Source organism: Lathamus discolor, chromosome 13 (genome assembly GCF_037157495.1).
Source record: "Lathamus discolor isolate bLatDis1 chromosome 13, bLatDis1.hap1, whole genome shotgun sequence".
Classification (NCBI taxonomy): Eukaryota; Metazoa; Chordata; class Aves; order Psittaciformes; family Psittacidae; genus Lathamus; species Lathamus discolor.
Genome location: NC_088896.1, coordinates 10,317,756 through 10,329,586, shown reverse-complemented (window position 1 = coordinate 10,329,586; position 11,831 = coordinate 10,317,756). Strand labels below are relative to the sequence as shown.

The window sequence follows — 11,831 nt, the reverse complement described above, 5'->3', positions numbered from 1 at the left end:
CTAGGGAGGAAATGAGAGGAAAACACTGAGTCCCCACTGCCCAGGGATCACCTTGGTGCTCCTCATCCATCTATGATGGCCCAGTCCCACTACATCCAGCTTTGGGAGCCTGGGTCCTGCTGCTAGCCCAGGCGTGCTCCTGAGGCTGCAAAGCCATCGTGCAGATACAGGTGGATGCACATTCACTCCTCACTGGGTTTGCTCTTGAGTTAACCTGAGTTGGTTTTCACCTGTATCTGCAGGGAACCAAGAATTCCACAAGCGTTTTCCCAGACTTTATGATCAATAAAAGGCCCCGGTACCTGTGGTGTAAAAGGCCTTGTACTGAGCCAGCCGCAGCGCCTCTATCCCACCATCCTTCCCAGCTGCCCCGCTGTTGGGATGGAGCAGAACCTGCAGGAAGAACAGAAAAGGGCCCATCAGCTCATTGCAGAGTGAAAACTGCTCTGTGAGACCCAGCCACGCCACATCCCATCCATGCACACATTTAAACACCATTTAACCCCTGGATTGTGAAAAACCAACTGAGATTTGGCTGTTGAAGGGTGGGGGAACAGCAGAAGGGCACTGGGGAACGGCAGCGTCTCCCTGTGCCAACCCGTCCCTGCACGCAGGCCCCTCTGAATTCACCTCCCCAGACCAATGCGGCTGCAATAAAGCGATCACAAAGGTGTGGGAGCTTTCAGCAGAGCAGGACAGAGCATTTCAGAGCAGGGATGTTCTCTGTGTCACCACCACTGCCCCATGCCGAGGAGACACCCGTCTCCTCGGTGCTCACAGCTCAGTTAATGGCAGGGACATGTAAGGGAGCCAGATCCCTGCCTGGGGCCAGCAGCAAGCCCCAAGCTGAGGGTGAGCTCATGCAATGGGTAGGTGAGGTGCTGGAACATCGCTCCCGGTCCAGCATCCCACCACTGACTCAGCCCGCTGTGCGAGCGCTCCCTTCCCTAACAACAGGGAATGGGGCTGAGGAGGAAGGGAAGAGGAAGGGAAGGGTGGGTCAAATCCCTCCCTTTCGGTATTTAGGACACTTGATCCGTGCAGGACGATGGCTTTGGCACAGGGCAGCGGGAAGACAAGTGAGCTGGACGGTGCGGCGGGCTCCTCCATCAGATAGGATCTGCTGCGGAGCCAATGGCTTCACCGAGGGCTGAGTCACTCGAGGTTTCCTCCCTGGGAATTGAGCTTAAAAGTGATTCAAGAAATTTCCACTGTGCTAAAAACGAGAACCATCTGCTGCAGACGGAGGGGCCAAGCTCAGGAGCAGCGCTCATCCTGCACTGATGCCTTAGCAGGTGCCCGGCATGTCCATAGCATCATAAGGACGGGTTGGGTTGGAAAGGACCCTAAAACTCATCCAGTTCCAACCCCTGCCATGGGCAGGGACACCTCGCACTAGACCATGCCACCCAAGGCTCTGTCCTTGAGCACTGCCAGGGATGGGGCAGCCACAGCTTCTCTGGGCACCCTGTGCCAGCGCCTCAGCACCCTCACAGGGAACCGCTCCTGCCTTATATCCAAGCTGAACTTCCCCTGTTTAACTTTAAACCCACCGCCCGTCGTGCTATCGCCTCGGGGGCTGGTTGGTACCTCCCCAAGAAATGCCAGGGTTCAGGATGGGGGATGATTTCCAAATGCTTTCTGCCTCCTTTATCACCTTCCATTGCAGGTAAATTAACCAAAAGTTCACCTTCTGGAATTTGGTTTAAAAATCACGGTTTAGGGTTAAAAACGAAGGCTGTAAAGTGGAGGAGATGGTGCAGAGCAAACCCTGCTACAGAATCCCCTCACTGATACTCCTGGGTTGGAATAAAACAGCTCCAAAGCAGCAACCAGAAAATACTAAGGGCCCACGAGGGTAGCAGGAACTGAACCAATCCTGCTTCCAGCCCTAAAGCTGTGCCTGCACCTTTAGCGGCACAGCTGGGACGCTGCCAGCTCGGCGTAAAGGCACTCAAACCTTCACCACCACCACGCGTGTTCCTAAACCTGCCTCACAAAGCCCCATGCTAAGGAAATCTGTTCTAATTTACAGCATCATGAAAGAGCTGCTTTCGATTGAGCCCTTTCAAGGAACATTCCCAGGTCTGCAACACCTCTGTGGATCCCTGACTTTGTTATTTTAACAGAAACATCGGAAAGGGAGAAAAAGGCCTTTTCTCCCCAGAAACCCCTGTCTGCGCTGTTTGCACACCCCTCTCTGCCATGAAGCTCGTGGAAAGAGCTTATTTGTGTGACGCTCGTACCCTTGACACGTTCTGGGATGTGTTTGTTTTCATTGCAAACAGCCTTGCTCAGGACAGGACCTCGGTGTCACCCCAGCCCCATCACAGGCTGCGCTGGTGCGGAGCGAGCAGGGACACTGAGCAGGGTTACATGGGTTTATCCCGACCCCAGTTAGGGAAGAGGCTGTTGGGTGGGATGAGCACAGGAATTGCTCTGGGGAGGATTTGTGACAAGGAAAACCCTGTAACACCATAGAGGGGGCTGCTACCAGTGCTTGCAAGCAGGAGATGAAAGCCAAGAGGGGAGGGAGCAGGGACATGCGCTTGCTGCCCATCACCACATGGAGATAGAGCCAGGGGGTGCTCTGTGTGTGTCCCCCAAGGTCACCCCATCCCTGGATCCATCCCCTGCTCATGCTGCCGGGATGGGCAGGAACAATCCTGCAGTGCCCAGTGGCTCCCAGCTCCACAGGGGGTTAATTCACCCCTGATCGCAGCATAAATCACCCCCAAAGAGTGCCAGGCTGGGGTGATGCTGAGGAAGCCAGGCTGGTGCATCCCAGCTCAGGACTTCATTCCTTGGTCTGAAACACGATGGAATGGCTGGCATGGGCTCGTATCCCTTTGTCCTGACACCCAGCAAACCATTGCTCCCAGCAACCCATCATTCCCCGAAACCCATCATTCCCAGCAAACCCCATCCCAGCACCACATCCGCAGCAGACGAGGGTTAACGGTGAGGAGCACAGCGGAGCCCGCTGGCCGTATCCCATCCCTCACGGTTCATCGGAGGGTTCCATAAATACGAAGCAAATACCAAACCCCTGATGGACACAGAAAGCAAATCCAGGACCCCCGCTGGGAGCTGGCTCGTGGTGCTCGCAGGAGGGTGGACTTGAAAAGCAAACTCAGGCTTTATCTATGGGGCTGCTATTAAAGTCACTGCTTTTTTTACCCCTTTTCCTTTGGTTCTGCACCAATCCTGTGCCACCCTGACAAGAGCATCACCACTTGTTCTGTGAACTGTCAGCAGCTCCTATTGTATGGACAGAGAGCTGCAGGGTACAGGGTGTGCTGCCCTGCTTCAACATCAGTGATAACAAGGAGCTGGGAGAAGGAGGACTTCCTTATAGGCACATAAAATGTGATGAATAAAGTGGATACAACCAGGTCTGAGCCCTTGGAATCTTCCCTTTCCCACAGATTCACCTTCTGGGTGCAGGCAAGCCCAAGCATCCCCGGGATGGCAGCCCCGGGACAGCAGGCACAGGCAGGCACGCTGAGCTGCTGTTCTTAGCTGTAATCCCAGGTTTACGAGCAAAGCATAAATCTTAATTAATCCAAAAGCCCTTTTTCCCTGGTACCCTGAGCCCTGGTACCCCACTCGCCTGTGTCTGGCCACCCTCCTCCTCCAAGCCAGGGGGATGATGCTCCCATGACCCAGCACATCACCTTTCCATCCCCATGTGAGCTCAGAGGTGATGGGATCTATTGTCAGGAGTGGGATGGCACCGGGGGGGGTCTCTGCCTTACCTTGTGCCCCACATCCGACCACCCGAAGAGCACCGGGGACACATCCAAGCCATCGAAGCGTCTGTCCGGGGGAAGCGCCGCCCCAGCCAGAGCCACCAGCGTGGGGAAGATGTCCAGAGCGCTGCGGGAAGAGGTGGCACCGTCAGAGCAAGGACCAAAGATCCGCACAGCATCCTCCCGGCCCACCCCTGGGCACTCAGAGCACTGTAACAGGGGAGTGCTTTAGAGGGAAGCAGCTTCTTAGCACCCATCCCAAGAGCAGAAGAGGTTAAAGCCGGCTCCGAGCAGCGCTGGGCCCTGGCAGCACTCACATCACTCACCTCCCGCCCCGGCGCCGGCTGCTCGCCAGGCGCTGCGGGTTCAGCCAGGATCTGCTGCTCCCTGTGCCCGGCAAATCCCGCACCCGCAGGGCAGGAGCAGCCCCCCCTTGTCCCCATATCCACCCCTGTGTCCCTATGGGACAGCAGTGGGGTCACCCTCCGGAGAAAGCGCTGGCACAGGGACTTTTGACGCCAATGGCAGCAGATCCCGTGGCCCAGTTAAATGCGGTCTCGCTTCTGCACGGGCCGAGCAGGCAGGGTGGAACGTGAGAGCGGTGCTGTTCTGTGCGCACCCATCAGCATTTCCACCTCCCTGGCTCGTCAGGGGCCTCAGCCACAAACCCAGCACTCAGGGCTCAGCCTTGGTCTCTTCCCGATATGGAGGGATGCAGGGAAGGAGCGGGTGATGCTGTATCCCTCTGGCTCCAAGGGGATGCAGAGGGACAGTCTCTGCTTTCCTGCCTGCTGCCTGTGGCTCTGGGGATGGAGCCTGGATGTGGCAGTTCCTCGCTATCCCGCACATCCCCATGGCATGGCGGGGCTGTGGGTTGAGCACAGTCATTGCTGGGGTGGAACAGGATGCTCGCAGCCCCCCATGTCTGACCCTCGCCGCCATCCTGCTGTGATGTGCAAGTGTCCATCTCATCACCACCGCAGGAGCACATCCCTCCCTCTCATAGACACAGGGTGACTCCACACCTCTAAAACAGAGCCACATACACCAGGGGTGTCCCATGGGCCATGGGCCATCAGCATGGCCAAGTGCCTCGTGCCAGCGCTGCCATCCCCATGGCATGGGGCTGATGAGCTGGTGCTGAGCATCCACCAGGGACGCAGCCTTTATCTCAGTGCTGAGCATCCAACAGGGACTCAGCCCGTATCCCTTTGGCTGCAAACCCCTCGTGCCAGCAGCCCGGGGGGTCTGTTGCTTGCCCCAGTAGCTGGAGGAGGTGAAAGCCCCAGATCCCTCAACTTGGGGACCTCAGGGTGCTGCTTGCATTTGTCCTGCCCGGTGTGTGCTGGTGGCTCCGTGAGCAGAGAGAGGAAAGAGCCCGGGATAAGGGCCCCCATTCAATGAGTTTCCATTTAGCTGCTAAGAGACGGAGGGAACAATAAGCACAAACACTGCGTACGGTGCTCGCGGAGCCGAAGGAATTCTGGCTCCCTGCTGGGCCCGAGGCAGGGCACATCCCGGCCAGCACCTCGCCGAGGTCAGCCCAGGGACACCCAAATGACAGCCTAGGGCAGGCCATGGTCAGTGTGTGCTGGCCCTGGGGTGCTCAGTACCATCAGCATCTGGCCCTGGGCATGGTGCATGCGGACCAAGGAGCCTCAGCCCATGGGGTGGGACTGCTAGAAACAGAGGTGGGAGAACATAATTGAGGGCAATCGTGAGTGAAGATCCCCCTGGCCATGGGCAGAGAGAACCAATGGGAAAAGGCACGAAAAAGATCAGATTTTGGTCAAAGTCAGCTCAAACACTCTTTCAGAAGGCACATCCTGAAGCCGTGTGCACAGGGAGAGGGGAAGCCACGCTGCTAACCCCTGCCCTGGCCAAGAAAGGCTTAAATCTCACTCCAATTCTGCTAGAACCCTGAGCATGGAGGGAAAAGGGTTTGGGAGCAGCCAGGGACAGGCAGCTCCCTGCCTGCTGCCCGAGGGCTGAGCTGGGATGAGCATCCCTGGCACTAGCGCTGCCCTGCCCGGCAGAGAGGAGCTGCAGGCAGCAGCAGGCAGCAGCAGGCAGCTGAACCAGCAGTGCCCACACACATCCCCGCCTGCCCAACCTGCCCAGCCACGCTGGTGCAATTCTCTCCTCCACCACCCCACTGACCTATTTCTTCCATGCCCTACTTTGGGTCGGGACAGGGAAGGGCAGCAGCGCGGCTCCGACAATTAACTGTGATTTCAAAGGGCTGACGAGGCAGTTTCCTGCAGAAACCAGCGTGCAGGTGCAGGTCCAGGGCATTGCATCAGCGCCGAGTGCTGGCCCCGGGGCACGCTCACCCTCACTCACCCCTCCGCTCCCTGTACCAAAGCGATGCTGGGAGACGCACAGCCCTGGCCAGGCGCTTCTCCAGACCCGGTGTCAGCGTTTTCATAACCTCAGGGGCAGAAGGAGGCTCCTGCAGGGAGCTAACGCCTGCCCTTGCCCGCATCCTGCCCTTCCCGAGGGATCCCACCGCACACAGGTCCCTCCTTGCATGCGGAGGTCTCCCAGCTGTGTCTGTGCACTGATTCCGTTCCCTTTATCCCAGGTTCTCAGTCTTCCCATCAGCTGGAGGGATGAGTCTCCCACTGCCCTATTTCACGTTTGTTCTTTGAGGGGTGCCTAAGTGCAGAGGAGAGCCACATGCCCTGGCATGCTGTGAGCACTGAGCAGTCCCTACCTTTCACATCCCTCTGACAGCTGGGCTTGCTCAGCTCCAGGGAGACCTTAGAGCAGCTCCAGCGCCTAAGGAAGCTACAGGAAACCTGGAGAGGGGCTTGGGACAAGGGACAGGCCAAGGAGAATGGCTTGAACCTGCCTGAGGGGAGACTGAGCTGAGCTCTTAGGCAGAAGCTCTTCCCTGTGAGGGTGCTGAGGCGCTGGCACAGGGTGCCCAGAGAAGCTGTGGCTGCCCCATCCCTGGCAGTGCTCAAGGCCAGGTTGGACACAGGGGCTTGGAGCAAGCTGCTCCAGTGGAAGGGGTCCCTGCCCATGTTTGGAGCCGGATGAGCTTTAAGTTCCTTTTCCAACCCAAACCATTCCATGATTCTATGATCCCTCCATGTCCCTCTGCATTCCCTATTCAAGAATTCAAGCCATGGCCAGGACCACAATGGTGACACCTTTCTGAGGACAATCCATTGCTCTTGTCCCCAGGCTGGCTCCTGAACAGGCACCCAGACACCCCCTTGTAGCACCCATGGCAATGCTGTGCCATGGAGGACACTGGGTGCACTGGCACTCCTGAGGAGCTACAGAGCCACGTTCCAAGCACCCAACGTGCAGCACAGCCCGTGCTGCAGCAGGTTTATGGATCCCAGCTGTCCAACCTGCGGGGCTGGAGCTGGGAAATGCAGGAGATAAAGGTGAGGAGATAAAGGGAATGGCTGGGCTTGGCAGCAGGAGGCTTGCTGGGACAGGGGATGGGACAGGCACTGGTTCTGCACTGTCCAAGCGGGTTGGCAGCTCTGTTCCATGTTCCAGAGGTCAATTCACCACCCACCACAGAAGGGTTTGGAGGTGACACCCAATGGGTGCTGTGAGCTCCCCATCCCCTCCACCAGACCTCAGCTTATGATCCAACCTTCCCCCGCTTGCAAAACCCCATCTCCCAGAGCTGCCCTCAGGCCATGTAAGGAGTAAATGGCTCCAGCTTATCTCATGGACCTTAGAGACACCCAACGCCTCCAGGGGCCACCGGTCAGGACCAGCTCCCAGCAGCTGGAACACTCTTTCCCAACACCCAATCCATGGCCCCCCCACCCTGACCTCCACCTTTCCCTGCTCCAAGAGCCAAAAGGGCCCCACACTGCCTCTAGCTGTGCCCCCCCAACTCCCATTGCATTTGATGCAAGGGAGGGCTGTAAAGAGGGATACAAGTGCTGCAAGGGAATGATGCAATTGGTGCAGGAAGAGGTGCCAACTGCTGCACGCAGAGGTGCAAACTGCTGCATGCAGAGGTGCAGCAGAGCTGCACTAATGGCCCTTCCATGCCACCCGTTCCAGCGAGGCCAGCAGCAAGAGGCTGCATCCCTTCCCCTCCGCTCCCATCCCCGCCGCATCCTGCACTGATTGCAAGCTCCATCGCTCCGTCCAGCCTTACCCACAACCGCACCCTCCTCCACATAAAGTCATTCACAAACCACAAAGCCTGAGCCTGCTTCTTGGTGGGGAGAGGGAACATCGTCATCTTTTAATTATCGGGAGGCACTCGGCCACCGCGGCCGGGAGGCACAGGGAGCCCAACGCCAATCCACGGCCGCACAAAAAGCCCTTTCAACTCCTCTTTGCTGAAGCATTAAAGTCTTACAGGCTTGGGAGAGGACAAAAGCCCAGAGCCTGGCACAAGGCTGCCAATAACCAGCACAAGCAGCTGACGCAGCCAAAATCCAGGTCATCACCTAGGTCCCAGTGTGGGGATGGATGCGGGGTCCTTCCCAATGGGGCTCTTACCTGAGCAGGGCACGGCTCGTCCGCTTGGCAGGGATGCGGCCAGGCCAATACACCAGTGCTGGGACGCGGTGCCCTCCTTCCCAGGTTGTTTGCTTTGCTGAGCTCCCACCTGCAAGAGAAAAGGGCAGCGCTCAGCATCCTGCTGCTCAGGAGGTGATGGGAAAACCCTGGAGTGTCCCTGGGAAAGGAGCTACTTGGAGGCAGAGATGGAGTAAATGACCCCAAAGAAGGATGACTTTGCTGTAGAGGATGAGGGGAGGGAGAAGAGTTACAGGGTTCTCCCTGTAAATAGGGAAAGGGAAAAGGAATATAGGAAAAAGGAATATAGGAAATAGGAATAGGAATAGGAAATAGGGAAAGGGGGCCCACTTTGGTACTGCTTTGTGTTTGTCCACTAGTGATGAGAAATGCAGCGAACTGACAGAGCAGCCACATTTCCATCACTTCCAATGTCAGGTGAGAACATGGAGCAATTTATGCCAGGGGATTCACCAGCTCTTGTAGGTGCGCTCTTTATGGTAGAGCACCAACAGCCCCCCCAGTCTGCTGGAAACCTGCTTCGTTAAAACCACCATCCTGCTGATAACCCTCCTGAGGGTTAATTACCCTGTTGTTTCCCTGTCATCACCCAAAACTGCTCTGCCCTTGGGTTTGAGATGCACGGCATGGGGAAGCTGCCCGGTCCTTTCCTCCATTGAGATGCTGAGCAATGAAATGGGGATACTGAGCAAGAAAACAAGGATGCTGAGCATTGAAATAGGAGTACTGACCACCCAAACTGGTGTAAGGGTGCCAGAGAGCCTCTGCTTTGGCCATAGCCCAAAGGGCCCCAGGCAGTTCGGGGGGGAAGGGGCTGGGAATGGGGCAAACAGAACATCCCAACCCGATTCACGGAGCAAACTTCCCAGGCAGAGCCTTTGTCCTCCCGCTTTTCAGCGTGCACATGGCAACGGCGCGCGCCCAAAGCCATTTCCTCCGGGCAGAGCCAAGAGAGAGGCGACGACGGCCCTTTGCTCCTCTGTGTCCCTGTGCCCATTCCCAGCCTGGCCGGGCCTCCTTAGGAATCACTGCCTGGTGCTACGGGCACCTGGGCTGATCCTGCGCTCCCAAGTGATGCTGATGTTCCCAGAGCATTGATGCTGCGGCGCCAGCAGCACTGGGAATAGCTTAGGGAAAAGCTTCCTGACCCTGCTGCCCATCCCAATCTTTCCCATTCCTCACCCAAACTTTAGGTGTTTTAACCCTAATGAACACCTCTTTCGGGCCTGGAGCAGTGGGACATGGCCAGCACCGGGATCTCTTGTGGCTGCTGGAAACGTAATAGAGCTTCTAACATGCACCACGTGTGGCTTAAGCGAGTGAGGTGCCTCCCCTGCCTTCAGACACCACAGGAAGTTAGAGCAATTACAGCAGTCAGTATCAGTCCCCATCTCTGCACGTACATTAAATACCTCACTGCAAGGCAGCTGCATTGAAAGCTGAACTGAGCATTTCCGTGCTGGGATGAAACGCCCTGGTCCTGCTCCCACTCCCACAGGTCCTCAGTGCAGGGACACCAGGTCTGGACCCTCCCAAGCCTGCCTCAAAACACACAGAGCATCACATCCCCCAAAACATCTCCATCCCGGCACCCCCTTAGTTGGGATTTTGTCGCTGAGGTGGGAGATGGGGTTTTGGGATGGGCTGGGGGCTATGGGAACCTCCCCAGCCAGAGCAGGGGCAGCACACAGGGACGTGCTGCTCTCTCTCAGCTCCAGTGACCATTCGGAATCAATGCAAAACATCCCTGGAATTTGGGTTGGACCCTAAAGGAAACGCCAAGCTATGAGATATGTATAAGCTATGTGGAACATATAGAGTGCAGAGCAGCCCATCCTCGCCTGCTCCTCAAGGGGCTTTTCCCCTCGGGATGCAGTGACTGAGCATCCCGCAGCACCCAACACAGTGTTGCAGTGTCAGACCCACCAGCAGCAGCACTGACACGGGGCTGGCTTTCAAAACACCCATACAGCAGCCAGAGGGACTTCAGAAGCCATCCCTCCCCACTGGTATTTGCAGCCAGCTCCAGTGCCCTGCCAGCCACAGCCAAGGGGCTCTCGCAGGGCAGCGAGAGGCTGGAAAAGGGCCATGTTTTCCCAGCTTTGTTCCCGAACGCTGGACTGCTTGTACCATCTGCTCCAGCTTGTGACTGTTGGTTGCTCAAGAGCAACCCGGGTCATCAGCAGGGTTTGTTTACTAAGGAAAAAAAAACCCCTAAGGTTAGGATTTCATCCCGGGAACAGCTGAAGGAAAAAGGTTCTGGGAATGGGAAAGCGATCCAGCGCGGCGGCTGCGTCTGCCCAGGGAAGTGGCCACGGCTGCATCGCCTGGGTGTCAGGAAGCGGAGGAGGAAGGAGGCTCCCTCCCTGCTGACCCCGAGCCGAGGGGAACGGAGCCGGGCGCGCGTTTACACTGCGTAACACAAGCAGAAGTGGGAAGCGCCTGACTCATGCGTGCCTCTGGCTGAGACCAACCCGCGGAGCAGATGGCTTGGCCGGAAGAGGAGGAAAGGCAAGGGGAAAAACTGCATACATATATATTATATATACATATGAAGTAATAAAATGGCGAAGAGAAAGGAAAGCAGAGGCCCGCAGTGATGGAGGGCAGCTGGGATGGGATGCGGGATGGGGGATGCGAGATCCTGGTGCTTGGGCAGTGAGAGCATCCCGGCTCCAAAACCAGCAATCACTCACCTCAAGTTCTGGGTTAACAGGGACTGAAGGGGATGAGCCCCCCTAGAAGTGGTTTTAGGGGAAAACTTGACTGCTTGAATGACAAATATATATATATATATATATATATAAGAATATACATGTGTTGAGGATAATCTGGGGTGTCTTCTGGGGTGTTAGCCAGAAGATGGGCTGGGGGGTGAACTGTTCCTGTGTTGGGCAATGAGGGGCTTTGTGGAGCAGCATCCATGTAGACAGGGAGCCCCAGCCACACTGCCAGGTTACCTCTCTGCTGCTGCCAGGCCCCTATGAACGGCCCCAGGCGTCCGGCCAGCTCACACTTCTGTGCCCAAGGGCCATTGTCACCTGCAAGAGAAAGAAGCATCCCTATGAGCAACACCAGGACCAGAGAGAGAACAGCTCCGCAATGGGAGTGGGCAAGGACAAGCGACCCTCCATCCCTTCCTCCCGTCCCTGTGATGTTTTCCCGTGCCATGGGTTCATTTACTTTCCTATCTAGCAGCTCATTCTCAAGGGCCAGGGCTGCCCAAGCCCTGGGTGAGGGGCTGGAGCGGAGCTGGGGCACAGGGAAGGGGGACAGGGCTGCCACCAGCTCTGGGTGTTAATGAGCAGCAGAGTGGTTCCTGTCGTCAGGAGTGAGACATCCTCATTAGGAGCTGCTCAGCCAGAGCGGATTTGGGCTTCTTAATGAATGAGGATTTGTGGTTTAATTAGGCCCAGCCCTGCAGCCCAAGGGGGTGGCAGGGTGGGGACCCGGCTGAGTGGCTACAGCATCGCCCTGTGATGTGATGGCTCCAGGCAGGGGACCAACACATCCTGCCCCTGCCACCCAAGCACACACAGCCCAGCATTGCCC

At 57.0% G+C, this 11,831-nt stretch overlaps 1 protein-coding gene across 2 annotated transcripts in view; it reads right to left on the bottom strand.

Annotated features, from left to right (window-relative positions):
* ARSG (arylsulfatase G) overlaps positions 1 to 11,831 on the bottom strand; it is a 39,249-nt gene that overhangs the window by 1,470 nt on the left and 25,948 nt on the right. For both annotated transcript variants that reach the window (XM_065693251.1, XM_065693252.1), the window contains exons 8-11: positions 11,240 to 11,320; positions 8,241 to 8,349; positions 3,759 to 3,879; positions 303 to 393 (exon numbers count right to left, since the gene is read on the bottom strand). In XM_065693251.1, coding sequence (XP_065549323.1) covers positions 303 to 393; positions 3,759 to 3,879; positions 8,241 to 8,349; positions 11,240 to 11,320 — 402 coding nt within the window. The remainder of the gene's footprint in view (positions 1 to 302; positions 394 to 3,758; positions 3,880 to 8,240; positions 8,350 to 11,239; positions 11,321 to 11,831) is intronic.